The sequence below is a fragment of the Erinaceus europaeus genome, chromosome 12 (genome assembly GCF_950295315.1).
Source record: "Erinaceus europaeus chromosome 12, mEriEur2.1, whole genome shotgun sequence".
Taxonomy (NCBI): Eukaryota; Metazoa; Chordata; class Mammalia; order Eulipotyphla; family Erinaceidae; genus Erinaceus; species Erinaceus europaeus.
Genome location: NC_080173.1, coordinates 47,178,929 through 47,199,522, shown reverse-complemented (window position 1 = coordinate 47,199,522; position 20,594 = coordinate 47,178,929). Strand labels below are relative to the sequence as shown.

Below are 20,594 nucleotides of genomic sequence, written 5' to 3'. Positions count from 1 at the left end.
AGGAAGCCAAACCTCAAAGATACCTTCCAAGGAAGTCATGGGTGTGACCAAAACTAACAAAAGTAATAAAACGTCATCTGATATCACCAAAACCGAGGGTCTAATTCACCCAACTAGTACCTCCGAAGTATCCCTCTTTTTTCACTAGTAAAAACAGAGTATACTTAGTTACATGAAATTGCCAGACTAGGTTAGGTAATAAAGGGACATCATTAACAACAATAACAACAACAAAACATTCAGCATGGAGATAGCATGATGTTTATGCAAAAGACTCATGTGCCTTAGACTTTGCAAGTCTCAGGTTCAATCCCTCACAACACCATAAGCCAGAGCTGAATAGTGCTCTGGTAAAAATAAACAAACAAACAAAAATCAATGTTAAGTATTCTACTTGAAAGAAAGACATGATAAATAAAAATATTCTGAATGCAGAAAAAAAACTGTACTGTGATACTGACAATGGAAACTAGATTGTTAAATCTGACTTTCTTATTCCCAGAAATAAGTATACAACCGTTATGTTTCCAACAATGTAGGGGAAAATACACTTCTGACTTTAGAAAAATTCTAATAACAAAGCTCAGATTAAATTTTTTTCATGTAAACACTATGCAAATTTGGAAACAGACTTTAGAGTGTAACTTTTAAACATTAATTTTATTAAAAAAAATTCCAAAGTATCTTATTGATTCCTTTATGCTGTAAACGGATATAAGATACTTTGACAATGTGAAAAGTTCAGTAGCCTGGAATTTCCAGATGACTTTTTAAAGTATAAGCTTCTGAAACTCTACAGAAATTAATAGAAATTGAAGGCCTTTTGCTTCCTTTTGTAGGAAATAATATGGTGATCTACAGAAGGGAAAAAATTGTCAATGATAAGAGTGTCCAGAAACTTGTAAATAACTTTATGAAATATATATTCATATTCTTCTAGACAAGTTAGATTTTCTTTGATTCTGCCTTTAACCTTCAATTTAATCTTGAGCTATTTACCCATTTTCCATCTTCCTTTTATAAGATTACTGTATCATCTACCTACATAAAAACAAGCCAAATGAAGTACCACGAGCATATTTATAAGTACAAATCACAAATAATTTGAACACTAACTTTAATGTAAATTTTAAAAAATGATCAAGTACCCAAAGAGCAATAAATGACAAATTTTACTAGTCTTAATATGCTTTCTGCGTATGTAAATAAAAGTTCTAAAAATGAATTGAGAGCAAGAAAACAAAGATGAAATGAGAAGTTGGGTACAATAGGAAGTTCTGACCAAACATTTATGTTGTAACACTCCAAACAATGATAGCACATTTTCTCCCTTCTATCAAATATATTATGAACTACCTTAAAGAGCATAACCACCTCAACTTTCTTAACATACTCATATTAGTATCCTGTCAGCAAAAAATGTGAGTATGGAGAAAGCAAAGAATTGTTAAAAAAAAAAAAAAAAAGTGGGATAATTTATTTAGTTGAGTGTACAGTGAAGATTTTGTGCAGTTAGCTCCAAGTTATGCAATAACCAAACTGCCAGTCACAGAAATCAACTTTTTCCCCCAGTGGATATAGATAGATAGATAGATAGATAGCTTCCAATATCTCAAGTAGGTGCTTACAATTTAATCTTCTAATGGATATGGAAAACAAGTAATTTACTAGATAACATTTTTTCTATTAGACACTTATCTGACACCAAAGGTGTGATACTGATTTAATTAAGCATAACAGACATCACAAATTGTCACACAGTAAATTTTTCTTAAAATTGGCAGTCCTTTCTCCTATTTACACTAACAGACCCAACAACTGTGATCTTCCATGAGGTGGAAATTGGTATCAAAACAAACAAAAACCCAACACCTCAAAATAAAGTCCAGCAACAGAATTCTACACTAGCTGAAATGATCACATCCTATCCAATGTTCATTATGTTACAAAATAGTTACAGCAATAAAAAAGTGTGTTAAACAATTCTCTTCTCAACACTATAGTCAGTAAGTATAAACAAATGAACATTAATAGAAGATTGTTGAGGAAAGAGGCAAAATTCTGTTATCTTAATTGAACAATAACAAGATTATTTGAGATAATACACTTAACAGCTGAAAGCTTATTATGGTTCAGGCGGCTATCCAACCGCTTTGGAAACCTAAGACACAAGCAGATGATAAACACCATTTGAAGACTGAAAAAAAATGACACAAGCTCAGTTTAATTTGTTGACATATCGGCCCTTTCAAGAGCATTTCCTGAAGACTTTCCACAGCCAACTTAGGGAATTGTATTTAGGCAAGATCTATTTCTTCACTGTGTATTATTTGGGAAGAGCACTGACCTGAGAGCCCTCAAAGTGGTATTCAGTGTTTGAACTATTGTATTTAGCGTGAATTGAGCAGGTCACTTACTCCATCTAACTGGACCTGTTTTCCTTAACAGGTACTTTTTTTTCCCCCTTAATATAGCAAGATCGTCAAGGTCCTTTCCAGCTCTTAAGGGTCTGCGACTCGCTTCTAGAACCGTTTATTTCATACGAAGATATAAAAGGATCACAGGGTACAAGAACATGAACTGTGCGTGTCTCATGGGTCTCTCTCTGTTTTGCCTTTAAAATTCTGTGGCTTTCATTAACTCCTTCTTTGTCTTTTCCATCCCTGCTGGCCACAAGTGTTTGCAGACGTCTCTCGCGCCACACAAGTTCTTTCCTCTTTGATCGGCCTGACCACCTTGCCAGATTCCTTCAGCCTCACACCAGCCTGTGTGACTCCGCCACTCCCCTTCCCACTCTTCCTATCGACCCCCACACCAAGAGCCCTTTCTACTCTTGAAGCCCCGGGCGGGGTGGGGAGCTGCACCCACCGCTGTTTGCAGGGAGTCAGGCCCGGGGGTCCCGACGGAGGACCCACACCCCGGAGCTTCAAGGAAAGGTTCGTGTTTGATGCCTTGACTCCCTTATATGGCACTGTCCTCGCAGCCCGGCTGATACCCCCACCCCGCCGGGCACCCCGGACTCAAGCCTCCCGCAGGAGTCGCGGATGTCTCTGGGGAAAACAGAGACAGAGACAGAGGAAGGGGAATGCAGGGGGCGAAAGGGGTCTTCCGAGCCGCAACACAAGGTGCGCGGCGGCCGCTAGGGGTCCGCACGAGGGTCTCCCGCGCCCCAGCAGGACCCCGCGCACGCAGGTCGCCCCGCCCCCGACTCGCGCCCGGCCCCGCCCGGCCCCGCCCGGCCCCGCACGGCCCCGCACGACGCCTCGCGCCACAGCTGCCGCGCCGCCTCCCGGCCCCGGGAGCGATGGCGGCGCCGCGGCCCTGCCCGGCGTCTCGGCGGCCGGGGCGCGGGGCCCCGCCCGGACGGGCTCCCTGCCTCTCTCCCGGGGCCCCGAGCCCAGGACTCGCCCCGCCGCTCCTACCTCGCTCGGCCCCTCGGGCACCAGCGGCTGCCTCCCGCCCGCTTGCTCGCTCGCTCTCTGCCTCCCTCGGCCGGGCCGCGGCGCGGAGTCGCCTGCGCTGGGTCCCCGCCTGGGGTGACGGCTCCCGCCGCCGACTCTCCTCACGCGGGGGCGCGCGCGCCGCTCTCGCGGAGGCCCCGGGCGCGCGCGCCGCCCGCATCCCCGAGCGCAGCGCCCCGCGCCGGCGCGCCGCTTCCTGGTTCCGCCCGGCGCGCGCTCACGGGCCCGGGGTGCCGCGCGCCCCCTCGGCGCCCGTGCGGGAGGGAGCCGGCCCGCCCTCCGCCCGCCCTCGGCCAGCCCGGGGATGGCGCCGCGCGAGCCGTCTCTGCCCAGGCGGGGTCCCGCGGGGTCCTGCGGGCCCCGAGCACACGCGGCTTTGTTTGGGTTTGGTCGACCACCCCTGGCGGGGCTCGCGCGGACAGCTGTGCCCGTGGTGATTGGCCCCCCTCGGCGGCCCGCCCACCTCCCTTCTCCTGGGTTGAGGCCCTCAGTCTGGGGCCTGGCTCTGCTGGGCAGAGGTCAGAAGTCCACCGCTGCCCCATCAATAATTATCTGGGGCTTGTTTCCCGGAGGACTTTTTCAGTCAGAAGGCGAGAGTGGACGTAACAGCTCTGCTGTTAAGAATGAAATCGGGGTGGGCCAGGAACAGCTGAGACCATCTGCCCACCCACCCCCTTGGGGAAGTTTTGCTAGCTCCCAGAAGGGAAAGCTGCAGGAGGGACAGCCGGCTCAATACAGAAGAGAAAGAATTAGCAGGATCACCTCTTTAGGATTCAGGGGGAAGGAGCCTCTGAGGCCCTCTCCCCCGTGTAATGGGGCGGGGGTTACAGTGTATGAGAAAGCAGCCTGAGTCACCCACTCTCCTCTGGCTACATCTGCCCAGAGCTGGCCAACGGTTTCCCTGGCAACCCTCCAAGGGCCAGCACCAAAGCAAGGTATGGCAGATCCCCTGAAATGAAGCTGCAGAGGCTAGAGGAGAAAGTCCCCAACACACACACAAGCACACACATCCCAGAAGTCTGCAAATCTTCACATTCAGAGACAACCAAAATCTTTTTTTTAAGTTCCCAGGTTCTCCCATAATCATCCTTTGGCAGTTTTTCCCAACAGCCTTCCTTTCACCTCCCAAATAACAATAGTCACAAAGATCTTTGTATCTGTCAAGGGATCAAAAGTCCTTCTCCCCCCTACTCCAATTACTGTTTCTATCCCACACTCTGGGCCAACACCTGGCACAATGTTTTGCTCAGAACAGGTGCAGGGAGCTTGGAGGCCAGAGCAGGAGGGCAGGGTGAAGCAGGAAGTTGGACAGAAGCAAGAGCCCTGAGCTCTCTGGCAACCTCTCGGACAGTCACTTCATGATGTTTTGACACATGGATATACCACATTTCTCTCTCTTGTGAGCTTTCATAACTGGCACCTATGTTGTTCCCTCTGCCTGAAATGCTCTACCTTGACTATCTATTTACATGTCTGCCCTTTTTGTGACACTTGTCACAGGCAGTAAAAACTCTGCTCTCCTTGGTTCCCACCACACGTTGTTCGTGCCTCTAGTATGACAACTCTCAAAGAATTGAAGGACAATCTTTTATTGTTGTTATTGCTGTCGTTGTTGTTGGATAGGACAAAGAGAAATGGAGAGAGGAGGGGAAGACAGAGGGGGAGAGAAAGACAGACACCTGCAGACCTGCTTCACAGCCTGTGAAGTGACTCCCCAGCAGTGAGGAGTCGGAGACTTTAACCGGGATCCTTCCGCCGGCTGGTCCTTGCGCTTTGCGCCACGTGCGCTTAAAGGGGGATTAATGTTTTACAGTCGACAGTAAATACAGTAGTTTGTACATGCATAACATTTCTCAGTTTTCCACATAGCAACACAACCCCCACCAGGTCCTCTGCCATCATGTTCCAGGACACAAGTTTTTAAGCTACATTTTTTTTCCTGTGATGAGAACTTTCAAGAATTACTCTCCTGGCAACTTTCAAATATGCACTACCACATTGTTAACTGTTGTCTCCATGCTGTACATTACATTCCCATGACTTATTTATTTTGTAACTGAAACTTTGTACTTCTTGACCCTTGTTCATTTTTTTGTACACTCCCAACCCCCTCCCTCTTGTAACCACTATTCTGTCCCCTGTATTTATGAGCTTTGAGTTGTTTGCTTAAGATTTTATATATAAGTGAGATCATATGGTATTTGTTTTTCTCTGAGATTTCACTGAGCATTATATGCAGGGTGCTGGTTTGAATACCCTGGAGGGTAGAGTAGGGACCTTTCTTTATTCTTGCATCTCATAGCCCATCTCTAACTGGCCACTAGGCATCAGAATAGATCTGGCTGATTGTGTGCATGGACATAAAGAATAGAATGTTCTGGATGACCACTGCATTAGAATAAGAATGTTGTCTGCCTGAGTCAGGAAGGAAGGTCCAACACCTACCTCTCCTTCCTGGTCATTTCTTTCTGGTAAGGTGAAACCCTTTTCTGAATCCCAGGTATATTGTTCCCCAAGTTGAAAATACATCAGACTGACCATGACAAAGCCTTAGAGTTCTAGAAAGAAGCTAGATAGGAAAGCAGAATTCAGAAGGACTCTATAGAGAACACACAAAGAAAGCTCTACAGATGTCGAGATGTCCACTTAAGAGAGAGTTGGCATAATCTCGTAGCCCCTACGGCCTGACTCAGCATAGAAAGAGGCATGAGGTGGCACCTGGAAATTTAGTGGGCAGCCCCTGTATGGACATGTGCTCTACTTCTGACTAGGGACTGATTGGTTCTGGCCTCAGCCCCTTGTTCCCATGTGCAAGCATGTGGCTATCACAGTGAAGAGTTCCTCAACCCCACAGCCTCCCTCAGCCCTGCTTAGCCACAGGGTGATCAGGAGGCCATTTTCTGAAAATGTAATTGAAACTACAATCAAGGTAGTCTCTAGCAGGAGAGTCACACTCATGTGATTTCCGTCTCCACACCTTTCTGGATCCCAGGAATGAGGCTTGCTCCAGGGGCCACCAGCCACACAGCAACCAAGGAAAAACATTGATGAAACTTCTCTTCTTCCATAGGGGGATAGTTCCTTCCTGTTAAGTCAGAACCAAGGTACCCATGTCCTCTGGAACCATGGGGCATCATAGATTCAACAGATGGGATGGTAGAGAGACCCCAGTCCTCCAGGGCCTCAATATATAGATTTGTCAAAGCCAGTGCTTTGGGAGGGACTCTGTCAGTGCCAGGGCTTTCCACTACCCTAGTGGGACAGTGAAAAGAGTTGTTTTGTTTTGTTTTGTTTTTTAACTGGAGTACTCATCAGCTCTAGCTTATGGTGGTGTAGGAAATTGAACTTGGCACCTCAGAGCCTCAGGCATAAGAGAGTGTTTCATAACCATTATGCTATCTCCCCAACCTAAAGAGTTAAATTTATGGCAGATATGATTCCAAATCTCAGCTCTTGCAGCTTACCAATTGTACTTTACTTTTGTGAGGGTTTCAGTTTCCCTTATACAAGTCATAAGAGATAAAGTAGTTTATGTTTGTAAATGCATAGAATCTTTATGGGAGTATACACATCAGCTCCTAGTAACTGGTTACTCTTGCACAAGGGACACGGGGTACAGGAAAAAGGAGAGACTAAGTCACAATATGTTCCTTTGAATCTTCTGGGCTTTGTACCATGTACCTATTAAAACACTGAGAAAAGTAAAAACTTTTTTTACACCACCAGGGCTATGTGCCTAAAGAAGAATTCAACGAATCCAAGTGGACACCCTTTTTTTTTTTTTTTTTTTTTTTGGATAGGGGGTAAGTAGCCTGGGAAGTGTATCATATGTTGATGTCTCAACCATGTGAGCCCAAGTTTGATTCCTAGCATTGCATGTGCCAAAGTGATGCTCTGACGTCTATCATAAATAAATCTTTACAAAGGGAGGGGAGGGAGTCGGGTGGTAGCGCAGCGGGTTAAGGGCAGGTGGCACAAAACACAAGGACCGGCTCTAGGATCCTGGTTCAAGCCCCCGGTTCCCCACCTGCAGGGGGTTCATTTCACAAGTGGTGAAGCAGGTCTGCAGGTGTCTATCTTTCTCTCCCCCTCTCTGTCTTCCCCTCTCCTCTCCATTTCTCTCTGTCCTATCCAACAACAACGACATCAATAACAACGATAATAACTACAGCGATAAAAAACAACAAGGGCAACTAAAGGGAATAAATAAAGAAATAAAATTGAATTTAAAAAAGGGAGGGGAGCAGTTGCTGGCGCACCTGGTTAAGTGCTCACATTACAGTGTGCAGAGGCGCAGATTCAAGCCCCCGCCTGTAGGGAGAAGACTTCATGAATTCAGGTGCAGCAGGGCTACAGGGGTCTCTCATCCTCTCCCTCTCTATCTTCCCCTCCCCTCTCAGTTTCATTGTCTTTATCCAGTAATAAATAAATAGTATTAAAAAATAAATAAATGCATCTTTTAAAGAATAGAGAGTGAGAAACATAGAGGGGCACACAGAGAGAAAGGGGGGCATGACAGCACTGTTCACTGCTCATTAAATTCCCCTGTACAGGCCACTCCCATGTGGGGGCCAGGTTCTCATGCATGGTAAAGTATGAGCTCTACCAGAGGAGTTGCCTCTTGACCCTTAATTTTTTTTTTTCTGCCTACAGGGTTATTGCTGGGGCTTGGTGCCAGCACTAGGAATCCACTGCTCCTGGAGGCCATCTTTTGCCCATTGTTGCTGTTTCTGCTGCTGCTGCTGTTGGATAAGATAAAGAGAAATTGAGAGGAGAGGGAAAGACAGAGAGGGAGAGAGAAAGATATATACCTGCAGACCTGCTTCTCTGCTTGTGGAGTGACCCCTCCTCCTGCAGGTGGGGAGCTGGGGCTTGAACTGGGATCCTTGTACCAGTTTGTACTATGTGTGCTTAAATACTTTTTTTTTAAATTGCCACCAGGGTTATCACTGGGACTCAGTGCCTGCATGATGAATCCACAATTCCATGGAGACAGGAAATTTGAACCCAGGTCCTGATACATGGTAAAGCGTACCCCACTCCCCCCAAAAAATGTTGTGTTTTTTTTTTCTCCTCAACAAGTACCACCTCAGCATGCTTCACTTCAGACTGTGTCCAGAGACATCAGGCATGGAATATCAACCCTTCAGCCTCATTACTCAGGTGAGACCTTTCCTTTCATAGGATTCTCTAATTCCATACTTCCTATCAAAGTCCCAAAACCTAGATATAGATGAGGTCTCATGAGATAGAGCATATGTTCACATGTATCCATAAATTAGGGCAAAATATATACCTGAAAGCAAAAGTGCACAATAGCCTGCAGTGAGTCAGTATATGCAGCAAGCAAGTAGAAGGACCTAAAAAGACACCATAAAGTTCATAATGAAAGAGTGTCTATGTAGATTTAGATACCCTCCTCACCTACTTCCTATTATACTTCCCTCACTCACTCCAAAGCTAACCTTATCAAAGTAAGGACTGCAAAAGCTGAATAAGGGCAAGGGACTGGCATACTTTAACAATGACTCTTTAGTAACTATCAGGCCACCCCATCAGCTGGGGCCCTATTCGGGGAGTCCTGAGATTCCCAAACAGACATGATGGGACTAGACCTCAAATAAATCCCTCTTTCCTTTGTTACCGGTCATTTCTATCAGAAACAATACAGTAGACCCCTTTGTGGGCCCCCATAGGACCTTGCCCTCAACATGGATAAACAACAGCAGAGAATGTTCCATCTTCCAAAGGGAGGCTGGACAACATACTCTATTCCACCTGAGGAAGATGGGTCCAGAAACTGAGGCAGTTTGGAATGTTCCTACTCATGACCACTGAATGTGAGCTCAGATCTACAGGGATGCAGAGGTCATACAGGCTCCTAAGCTAAATATAGGCCCCCCAGATCAGATCAAATCAATGGGATTCACAGTCAACAATATCTATACACCTTTCCCATATTTGGAGGCTACTCTCTTCCCTGATCCAGCATTCTGGTCCTTTTTCCAGCCATGACATCATCTCCCCAGACAATAACTTGGATCCACCTGCATATCAGATGTCAGGCTCAGGGAAAAAAAAACAAAACAAAAATAGTATAGTCATGGGCCCTTTGGAATATAACTAAAATAGGACTTCTAACTGTCTACAAAACAGAGACGCCCCCACCTTATCATCTGAACCATTCCAGCCTTTAGGTTCATAATTAGTCACCAATTTGTTTGGCTTTATATGTTGACTCTTTTTTCAGCCACCAGGTTCCAAATGCTAAGATGATGCCAACTGGACTTCCCTGGGCAGACAACCCCACCAATTTGTCCTGGAGCCCCGCTTCCCCAGAACCCCGCCCCACTAGAGAAAGAGAGAGACAGGCTGGGAGTATGGATCGACCTGTCAACACCCATGTTCAGCAGGAAAGCAATTACAGAACCCAGACCTTCCACCTTCTGCATCCCATAATGACCCAGGTCCATGCTCCCAGAGGCATCATGAATAGGAAAGCTATCAAGGGAAGGGATAGGATACAGAGTTCTGGTGATGGGAATTGTGTGGAGTTGTACCCTTCTTATGTTTTTTTGTCAGTGTTCCCTTTGTATAAATAAAATTTTTTTTTAATTTTTTTGGGGGGCTGGGCGGTAGCGCAGCAGGTTAAGTGCACCGTGGCGCAGAGTGCAAGGACCTACCTAAGAATCCCGGTTCGAACACCTGGCTCCCCACCTGCAAGGGAGTCGCTTCACAGGTGGTGAAGCAGGTCTGCAGGTGTCTATTTTTCTCTTCCCCTCTGTCTTCCCCTCCTCTCTCCATTTCTCTCTGTCCTATCCAACAACGACGACATCAATAATAACTACAACATTTAAAAAAATTTTAATGTGGTGCTGGAGAGTCTCAAGACATGCACTCTACTGCTGAATCACAACCTTGATCAAATTATTATATTTTGTTTAAGATTTATGTGTTAACATGACAAAGAAGAGGGAGAGAATACAAGAGCATCACTCTGGCACATGTGATACTGGGGACTGAACTGAGGTCCTATGATTGAGAGTCCTACACTTTATGCATTGTGCCACCTCCCAGGCTGCTTATTTTCCCAAGAGTGTGAGAGAAAGAGAACACTATGGTTTTGTCCGTATTTCCTTTTTTTTAAAAAAAAAAATAATTTATTTATTTATTCATGAGAAAGATAGGAGGAGAGAAAGAACCAGACATCACTCTGGTACATGTGCTGCCGGGGATTGAACTCAGGATCTCATGGTTGAGAATTCAGTGCTTTATCCACTGTGCCACCTCCCGGACCACCGTGTTTCCTTTTATAAATAAATTAAAAAAAAAAAAAGGAAAGGAAAGGAAAGGAAAGGAAAGATAACACTGCACTGTTCCATCATCCATGGTATTCTGACTTGTTTGGTCTTCCTGACTTTCACACAATGCCAGGGTCTCACCAAGTAGGTCCTCTGCTGCAAAGCCATCCCTCTGACCCCACAAGAAAATGAACACCTTTCAAAAATGAACACCTTTCAAGAGGAAAATGTAGAGAGATGGTATGTGTGTGAAAAGCCTTGTGCTGAATTGCAGAAACTGCCTAGATGAGCATCATCTGTCTCTTTCAATCTCTCTCTCTCTCTCTCTTCTCCCTCTTTCCTTCCCTTCCTCCCTGCCAGCTGGGTGGGTTGATATGGTAGTTGCGTGGGGACTGGGCTGCATAAGACCTTTCAGATTTCCCCACCTGGAGGTTCTCACACATTCTGGGCTGTCATCCTGCTTCTGTGCACCTCACCTGTCTGGGCACCCTTCCAGCCAGAGCTCTGGAACGCCCGAGGGCCCCTGCCTGCCTTCCAGGACTGGGTCATTTTGCCCTCTACACCCAAAGTCCTGGGGCACTGCTTTCTCCTGAGAGGGCGGGGCTGACACGGAGGAAGGTGCAGATCGCCACTCCAGCTGGTGTCTCCAACTCAAAAGTCAGCTCAGCATCAGGCAAAGATGAGGCTGCCGCTGCCGCTACTGCCATGGGTGGAGAAGCAGGTCAGTAGTAGAGCCAGCAGAGGCTGGGGAGACAGAGGAGTCTTCTGGGTGTTGGGGGTCAGGGTGCATGAAAGGGAAACAGGAGTCTGCTCTGGCGTAGGTGAGCCCCTGAACTGTCAGAGCTTGGGGCACCTTGCATTTTTTTTTAAATTTTAGATTTACTTATGTATGAGAGAGAACCAGAGCATCACTCTGGCACATGGGATGCCAGAGATCGAACTCAGGCCTTCATACCTGCGGGCCCAATACTTTAGCCACTGAGCCACCTCACAGGTCTGACACCTGTGCTCTTGAAGGGAAGTTCATTAATCCAAGAAATATTTATGAAACTTCTCTCAGGAACAAGGCAGTGGGACACAGCACTCTAAACAACTAGTTAGGGCCCTAAGAAGAGGCTTGCAGCTCAGGTATTGTTAAGAAGCTCAGTTGGCCAAGGCCCCCAAATACCTACTGTGTGCATTGAGTCTTTGTGGCAAGTCTGGGCAGTGGGACATGCTTTTACAAAGTGAGGGTCATCTCAGAGAGGCAGACTCCTGTGCCTGGGGGCACAGAGCAGAGCTAGGATTTGTACCAGGCCCTTAGGACTCCAAAGCCTTTGTGTTTTCTTTCATTCCTATGAAAGGTGAGGAGGATGCCATTTGGCATCCAAGAAAGGGATGATGGCATTACAGGAAGGTGAACTGGAAGAGGGAAAGCTCAGGGTTAAGAGGCCAATGTGTGGGGAACAGCATGGCTGTGGGGAACAGCATGGCTGGAGCACAGAGTAAAGGAGAGGCCCAAGCTTGGGACCATCTCAGCAGTAAATGAAAACCAGACCTGGAGCCCCCAGGAGGAAATGGGGAAGGAACCATTGTTTATTCTGATTTTTACATACCCAGTTTGCTCCTCCAGGCTGGGAGTTGGTTTCTGAGGCTTGGAGCAAGGCAGGGTGAAGGTGGGGTGCACAGTGAGGGTGGTTTTTGGGTGAAGCAAGGGAACTGTGGGAGGGGAGGTTGTACACTACAGAAACCAGGCAACAATGAGAAACATGGCAAAAGGAATGTCCACTGGTCATAACAAAGAAAAGTGGCAGAGTGGTGGGGGTGGCCTGGGAAGAGAGGCATGGCCCTCCCCTACACAACCCCAGAGGGCTTGAGGTCGGACACTCTGGAACAGATTTATTGGACAAGGAGCAGAAACTAACTGAGTAGGGACAGAAGGCTGATGGTCATCATGGATGTAGAGGGAGGACAGCCTCTACCCAGGACAAGGACAGTGGCCAGTGCTACTCTCTACCCAGCTCTGTACTGGTGGCCCACCTCTCCTCTCTCCTTCCAGACCTAGGCCCTGGGGCTAGCTCCTCAATAATGAGGGTATAAAGAGAACAAGTCCACCAAGCTCCCCTGAGGAAGCTAGAGATGTGCGCTAGGTACAGTCAGGGCCCCCTCCCCCTGATCCTGTGAGCCTCTCTCCCAAGTGTAGACAGAGCAGCTGGGCCAAAAGGGGCAGACTTCCCTCTCCCCAGTCCCCACCAGTCCCTCCCTACTCCTCCTCTCACTCCCTTCCCAGAAATGGAGGACAGTCTCTCTGCCTCAGGCGGGATAGCCATGTGTTTGTTCTCTTGGCAACTTCACTGTAAATGGACTTCCCTGAAGAGTGGTGGAGCACAGGGGAGAGAGGCAGGAAAGGTAGACACGCTTCACTGGAGGCTCCCACAGCTCCTTCACACAGAATTCCTCAACACACACACACACACACACACACACACACACACACACACACACACACACACACTACAGAGGTGCTACTCTGTCTCTGTGGACAAAGTATGGAAGCAGCATTTCTCCAAGGTGGGACCCAGATGAGAGGACACAGAAGAGGCAGGAACATGTCTTGGGATATAATATATGCTGAGCTAGTGAGCTTGGGTCTGTAGACCTACTTCCAGGAATCTTCAGGGGAAGCAGGAGTGGAGGTGGACAGTTCAAGCAAAGGCAACGTGGGGTGAAGCAGGATGTTTAAGAGCCCAAGGCCTCGGCTCTCCCCCTCTCTGCTGGGCACAGAGACTTCCTGGAATGCCTCTGGCTTTCTTCTGAAGACTCTTCACCCCCACCTCCCCTCTGGCTCCTGCACAATAGGAACACTCCTTGAAGAAGGGACTCTGAACAGAGGAACAAAGGCATCTCTGTACCACATCCCTCCACCCCCACATGACGGTTAGGTCAAGGTGACCTCAGTCTGTTCTCCCCAGGCAAGGGGCTTCAGCAGGGCCTTCTGGGTAAACCCCAGAAGGGCAGGACAAAAACTTGACTTGGGATCATTCTTCCCTTGCTCCATAAACTTGAAGGTGGGTAACTTCCTATCATGCCCAAGTTACACTGCCTCATTCAGCAAAGTAGAGGCATGTACCATGCACCATGCTTGAAACCACACAACAATTATGGGACAGTCCAGCCAAAGAGATGTCTTCATTTTGCAGGCATGTGTGGGGATTGAGAGAAGCCGGGGAAAAACTGTACTGGTCGGGCAGTAGTGTGGCGGGTTAAGTGCAGATGGCGCAAAGCACAAGGACCGGCGTAAGGATCCCGGTTGGAGCCTCCAGCTCCCCATCTGCAGGGGAGTCGCTTCACAGGTGGTGAAGCAGGTCTGCTGGTGACTATCTTTCTCTCCCCCTCTCTGTCTTCCCCTCCTCTCTCCATTTCTCTTTGTCCTATCCAACAACAATGACAGCAATAATAACTACAACAATAAAACAACAAGGGCAACAAAAGGGAATAAATAATTTTTTTTTTCCCTCCAGGGTTATTGCTGGGCTCGGTGCCTGCACCATGAATCCACCGCTCCTGGAGGCCATTTTTCCCCCTTTTTGTTGCCCTAGTTGTTGCAGCTTCGTTGTGGTTATTATTGCCATTGTTGACGCTGCTTTGTTGTTGGATAAGACAGAGAGAAATGGAGAGAGGAGGGGAAGGCAGAGAGGAGGAGAGAAAGATAGACACCTGCAGACCTGCTTCACCGCCCGTGAAGCGACTCCCCTGCAGGTGGGGAGCGGGGGGGGGGGGGGGGCTCCTTACGCTGGTCCCTGCGCTTTGCGCCACATGCGCTTAACCCACTGTGCCACCGCCTGACTCCCGAATAAATAAATTTTTTAAAAAAACCTGTACTGAGCTCCAGCACACAGGGCCAGGCAGCATGCGTCCTGGTGCCAGCTCTGCACTTACCTGTCTGACAGCTTTGGTGAGGTCTCCTTCCTACACTAATCTAAGGGGTTGCATTTGACCCTGCCTAATTTGAAGGACACTGCCAGGACTGGCTGCACTAGAGATATAAGGAACATGTCTGCACATATTGTGCCGCCACTCAGTGCAGAAGTATAAAGTGTGCTAGTTATAGACTGGACTAGGGATTATTATTATTCAAAAAATATACAGTCAGTCTTCTTTGGGGGAATGCATACCCATTTTTTTTTACTCCAGGGTTATCTTTGGGGCTCAGTGCCTGCACTATGAATCCACTGCTCCTGGAGGCCTTTTTTTTTTTTTCATTTTGTTGCCTTTGTTGTTGTTGTTATTGATACTATTGTTGGGGAGCCAGGTGGTGGTACACCTGGTTGAACGCACATGTTATAGTGTACAAGGACCCAGGTTCAAGCCCCCAGGCCTTACCTGCAGGGGGGAAGCTTTGTGAGTGGTAAAGCCGGTCTGTAGGTGTTTCTCTGTCTCTCCTTCTCTATCTCCCTTGCCCTCTTGGTTTCTAGCGTCTCTATTCAATAAATAAAGATAATAAAAAATTAGAAAAATAAATAAATAAATAAGATGTTGTTGTTGGATAGGACAGAAAGAAGTCAAAAGAGGAGGGGAAGACAGGGGGAGGAAGATAAACACCTGCAGACCTGCTTCACCACTTGCAAAGCATCCCCTCTGCAGGTGGGGAGCGGGGGATTTGAACTGGAATCCTTATACTGGTCCTTGCATTTCACGCCATGTGTGCTTAACCCACAGCACTACAACCTGGCCCCTTGCCCATTGTTTTTTAATTCTTCCTCACTGCAATACTACTTGGAACTGGGGATGAGGGGCAGTTGGGGACCACAAATCAGTCAGTCAGTCAGTCCAAAGACTTGGCAGTTTCTCATCTTCCTGAACTCCATTCCCCTAAGGCCTCAGTTTTCTCCTCTCTAGTCTGGGCCCCTAAAACCACTAAGGTGCTTTGTGGTGGGAAATAGCAGAGACCAAACCAGGGCACTGAAAGCAAAAAGAAACCCCAAATTTGACATTTCCGGGTAGTTGTGTTATCCGGAGTCATGACCACAGTCACCTCTGCCCCCAACCCAACTCTGACACCCTTCCCTCCCCTACTCCCTGGGGTGGCCTTTACCCATCCTGGGAAAGTTCCAAAGCTCCTCCCCTTGCACTGCATCTCAAAGGGAGGAGAGAGGCTAAAGAAACAGAGATAAACCCACACTAAATCAGAGTGGAAGTCAGAGACCTAGAGAGGAGTTAAAGTAAGGAGAAGAATCAAACAGAAAGAGGAGAAAACATAACCAAGATGCTGGTATTCAGGGCCTCTTACACAAGAGAGGTCAAATGGAGAGAGAGTGGGAAGTGGGCTGGGGGACTAGCTGTGACTATTAGTACAAGATTTCAGGGGGTATATAAGGACTTTGGGGTAGGGTACTGAATCACATCCTTATAGAAGACCATGCCCTCCAGTTTTGTTCCCTAGAGCCCCAGTTCTAACTTTTAGGAGCTAGAACTACCCATCCTCCAACCAAACCCTGCCCCACTCAACCAGATGTGTGTTGAGAGAGGCTGCCTCGGAAGCAGCAGCCCCTTCAGGGGCCCCTGGGAACAGCTGGAAAGGCAACTGTAGCCTCCCCCCCCCCCCCCCCCCACGGACAGGGGAACCCATATGCCACCCACTGTAGGTGTCCACATGGAAGATCATGTCTACGGTGATTCTCTCCCCTCCAGACCTGGCCCAGAGGACTTGGAAGTCTTAATGACTCTGCACCCACCAACTGCTTTACCTTCCCCTCTGCCCTCTGTGGAAGCAAAGGGTGGAGGTCAAGTTGGGTGCAGAAATGGGTTTGAATCTGCCACTGACAGGCTGTGCACAACACTGGTTAAGTCCCTGTGCCTGTTCCCATTTGTAAAGTCATCATTATGATTATTTCTAGCTTTGGAGCTTGACTTATTCTAGGTGTAATGTGTGTGTGATCCTTTCCTGCCAGTCCACTGCACAGAGTGGGGGGGACAAGGGAGAAGAGGTACTACTCTTCCCCACACCACCCCCTAGGACTCTGCAGAATATATGAGGTTCCTCCAGTCCTTCTCAAAACCTCCTACAGTTTCCAATTCCTTTCCTTGTGAGCGTTTCAGTTAAGAGACTGTGGCCACACATGAAGGGGGTGGGGGAGTCCTTGACATTCTAGCTCCTTCAGCTGTAAACTTTGGTCTTCCTCTGAAGCCAAAAGAATGAAAGTAGGGGAGGTTGTAAGGGGTGAGAAGATGGAGGAGAGGAGACAGTGGAGAGAAAAGGGCAGAACTAAGAAGTAATTAGGGAGGGAAGAAAGCTTTTCCCCCAGGACATAAGGCCTTGGCCCAGTTGGGAAGTGAGTTAGTGGCCAGGCTGGCCCCTCCCCAGGGGCTGCCAACATCAGCTGCCAGGCAGAGGGGAGGCCCAGAGGAGAAGGAAGCCGGGCAAAGGGGATGGAAGGCTTCCAGTCCAGCCTTGCCTAACAACTCAGGACTAGCTGGGGGCATTCAGTGAAGGGGGCTGTGACCCAGGCAAGGCTCCGAAATGGTGTTCCTGTGGTGGTCGGGGCTATAGGCAATCAGAGACTAGTGAGAATTCAAATCAGACCTCCTTGGACTTCTTAAAGGCCCAGTCTCAGAAGTGCTTGGTTTGGGGGTAGTGGGGTACTACAGGGTCAGGTTTATATTCATTCATTCATTCATTCATTCATCCATTGTGTTTGCCTGGGTTTCACCACTTCGGGCTTTTACAGATATAAAGAGACAGAGAGACACACCACACGACCACAGCTTACCCAGTGTTTGGGGGGCGGAGGGGAGGACTGGGACCTGGGCCACCAGTGTGGTAAAGCAGGTGTATTCCCAGTTGAGTTGGATCACAGACAGCCTACTAGGCTCTGTGCCCACTGTGTGGTCCTGGGCAAGCCCCGTTCCCTCTCTGGGCTTCCATATCTTATCTACAGGACTCAAGGGGATTTGAGACTCTAGCCTGCTAAGGTTCTTTCCTATTTCTACTGCAGTGTGGTGGGAGTAATGGAAGGAGGGGAGGTGGGGCCTGGCGGTGAGCTGGCTTCACTGGAATCCTCAGTCTTTCCCCCTCCTTAAGGCTCTGCCCCTGAGGTCACAAAAGCTGTATTCCCAACCCACATAAAGTCACAGGCGCATTTCTCCTTCCTCTTCTCCTTCTTCACACTCTATAGGTGATACATGCCAGAGCTATAAGGTCTCCTCAGTCAGTCCAATCTTCCCCTCCTCCCTCTTGACAGATGAGAAAATTGAGGCCCAGGTTTGGGACTTCCAGAGCCTGGGTTTTCCCGGCCCTCCCACTCCCCTCCTCCGGCCACCCTGGAGCCTCAGGCCCGCCACCCTCATGGGCACTTGGCGCGGCGGCAGGCGAAGGCTGGCTGGGACTCCCGGGGGGTCCCCGCCGTCGGGGCAGCCCCCAGCGCGGTGCAGCCCAGACTCTCCGGGGGGCCCCGCCCGCCGCCCGCCGCGCGCTCCCCGGGGAGCCCGCGACCGAGGGCGGAGGCGAGGGTGGAAGAGAGGGAGGGAGCTCCCTCCCGGGCTGGGAGGGGTGTCGGCGGGAGGGAGCGCGCTGTGTATGGTCTATCGGAGGCAGCTGACCTTTGAGGAGGAAATCGCTCTCGGCTCCTTCCTGTAGTAACAGCCGCCGCTGCTGCTGCCGCCAGGAGCCCGGGCCCGAGCGAGAGCCGCCGGGCGGACCGCCGGCCCCGCCGCTGGACGGCTCGGCCCTGCAGGTGGGTGGCCGGGCGCGGTGTCTGCACGGCGCGCCGAGGGGGCGCTCCCCTCGCTCTCGGACCCTCAGAGCCCGGAGTCCAGCGCCGAGCCGGGCGCAGGGACCGTGCCCGCCGGGGAGGAGCGCGAACCAGGGCTCTGGGGGCGCCGGGGGACCCACTGGGTGGGCGCCGGCTCCGCCCGCACCGGATAGGGGGCGCTGTCGGGCTGGACAAGGAGGGACCTGGGGGCGCAAGCTGGCGCACAGCCCTAGGGGGAGGCTGTCTCCCCCACCTTCGCTCCTGCACTGCCCGAACCACGTGCCCGTGGGGGCCGGCAGTCCGCTGGGAGCCGTCGGTGATGTCTCCCTAACTTTGGCTTGGAATGTCCGCGCCCCCTTCTTAGAAATTGAGACTTGGGGTTCTCTTGAGACAGGGGAGGGGTCTTTCGGAGCACTCCCCAGAGGGTCCGTGGGGCTCCTCCAAGTTTTCCTTTCAGTTTCTAACTGCCCCTCCACCACCACCTCTGGGGAAGCCCCGGTGGGGTGAGGGGAGAGGAAGAGGGGGAGGGCACCTGACTTTCAAGAGCCCCTCCCCAAGCCTCTGTGGGTTCCTTGTTGGAGGGAAGGGCGGCCTTCCCCGCCTCACCATCTCTCTTCCCGCACAGGAAAGCGTGTCTGTGGGAGGGGTGGGGCCTGACCTGACCGCGGTCCAGGGACCGGTGGGCACCGCCAGGCCCAGCCCTCACCTCTGCTGGGGCGCCTGTTGAGCCATCTGCTCTCCCTAGGTACCCGGCCATGGCGGGGTGGATCCAGGCCCAGCAGCTGCAGGGAGATGCGCTGCGCCAAATGCAGGTGCTGTATGGGCAGCACTTCCCCATCGAGGTCCGGCACTACTTGGCACAGTGGATCGAGAGCCAGCCGTGGTAGGTGACCCTGCTGGTGTCTCCCTCTGTGGGTTTGTACCATCCAGACCCACTTGCCTTTAGGTCTCCTTGCAGTTTGGTGTGTGATTCTGGTCCTGTGTACCCCTCTCTGTGCGGAAGGGGTGGTGTCCTTGGAAAAGGGGAACAGGGAAATGGGAGTCTGGGAGGGGACAGGGCATGTTTCTAGACTCTGATGCCTGCGGTACTGCTAGGAACAAGTCTTGTGGCTTTGGAGTCACATGCCTGGGATTTCCACGTCCCCTGGTGCCAGACCTCTGTGCCCAAGGTGGCACCACAGTGGGTTTCTCTCCTTGCTTTGCCCTAAGGGATGCCATTGACTTGGACAGTCCTCAAGACCGGGCCCAGGCTACCCAGCTCCTGGAAGGCCTGGTGCAGGAGCTACAGAAGAAGGCGGAACACCAGGTGGGGGAAGATGGGTTCTTGCTGAAGATCAAGCTGGGGCACTATGCCACACAGCTCCAGGTGGGTGTGTGCTCCTAGCCTAATCTGCAGGCAAGCCGTGTCTACCATCTCTTTCTAGCATTAGAACCCTGGGTTATTTTTCCTGGCTCAGGCACTGACTCATTATGTGACCCTGAGCCTGTTGGCAACTTTTCTGTGCATCAATTTCCTCCGCCCCCTCTTTCTTAATCAGACCCATCAGATTCCTTTAACACATTAGGAGGCAAGGAGTGGGGACATGTGTGTCGTCAAGAGAATCACATTCTGGACAGAAAGAATGGAGGTGGACTAACCAAGCATTCATTGCTGGAGAAATGAAGATTGACAGACTCTAGAAATGAAAGAATGAGACTACCAAACATGCCTCCCAGGACTCTTTTGAAGCTGAGAGAGTCATTCTAACTCAGGAGGGAGAAGAACAGAACTGACCTGGAGGCAAGAGCTGGATGAAAGAGCCTTGAGCTAGATAAAAGATAGAGATTCTCATAGTACACTGTTTTCTATGTGCACAACCCAGGTTTGTGCCTGGTCTCCACTGCATTGAAAGAAACTTCAGTGCTGTAGTTTCTGTGTGCGTGTTTCTCTAAGCCTCTGTGTGTCTCTAGCTTTAAAAAAGAAGGGGGTGGTGGTGGTAGTGCAACAGGTTAAACACAGGGACCACATAAAGATCCCAGTTCGAGCTTCCGGCTCCCCACCTACAGGGGTAGCTTCAAAAGTGGTGAAGCAGGTCTCCCCTCTTCCTCTCTTCTCTTGACTT

At 49.6% G+C, this 20,594-nt stretch overlaps 2 protein-coding genes across 4 annotated transcripts in view; one reads left to right on the top strand and one right to left on the bottom strand.

The window, feature by feature from the left end:
* Positions 1 to 18,471, bottom strand: part of LOC103124280 (signal transducer and activator of transcription 5B) — a 101,784-nt gene extending 83,313 nt beyond the window's left edge. Inside the window, exon 1 of one of the 2 annotated variants that reach the window (XM_007534994.3) lies at positions 18,341 to 18,471. The gene's annotated coding sequence lies outside the window, so the exon portion shown is untranslated. Of the gene's footprint in view, positions 1 to 3,422; positions 3,563 to 18,340 lie in introns of those variants that run through there. The other variant, XM_060203487.1, reaches the window with a different exon arrangement.
* STAT5A (signal transducer and activator of transcription 5A) overlaps positions 18,352 to 20,594 on the top strand; it is a 36,249-nt gene continuing 34,006 nt past the window's right edge. For both annotated transcript variants that reach the window (XM_007534996.3, XM_060203486.1), the window contains exons 1-3: positions 18,352 to 18,474; positions 19,238 to 19,375; positions 19,702 to 19,858. In XM_007534996.3, coding sequence (XP_007535058.1) covers positions 19,248 to 19,375; positions 19,702 to 19,858 — 285 coding nt within the window. In that variant the 5' untranslated portion in view covers positions 18,352 to 18,474; positions 19,238 to 19,247. The remainder of the gene's footprint in view (positions 18,475 to 19,237; positions 19,376 to 19,701; positions 19,859 to 20,594) is intronic.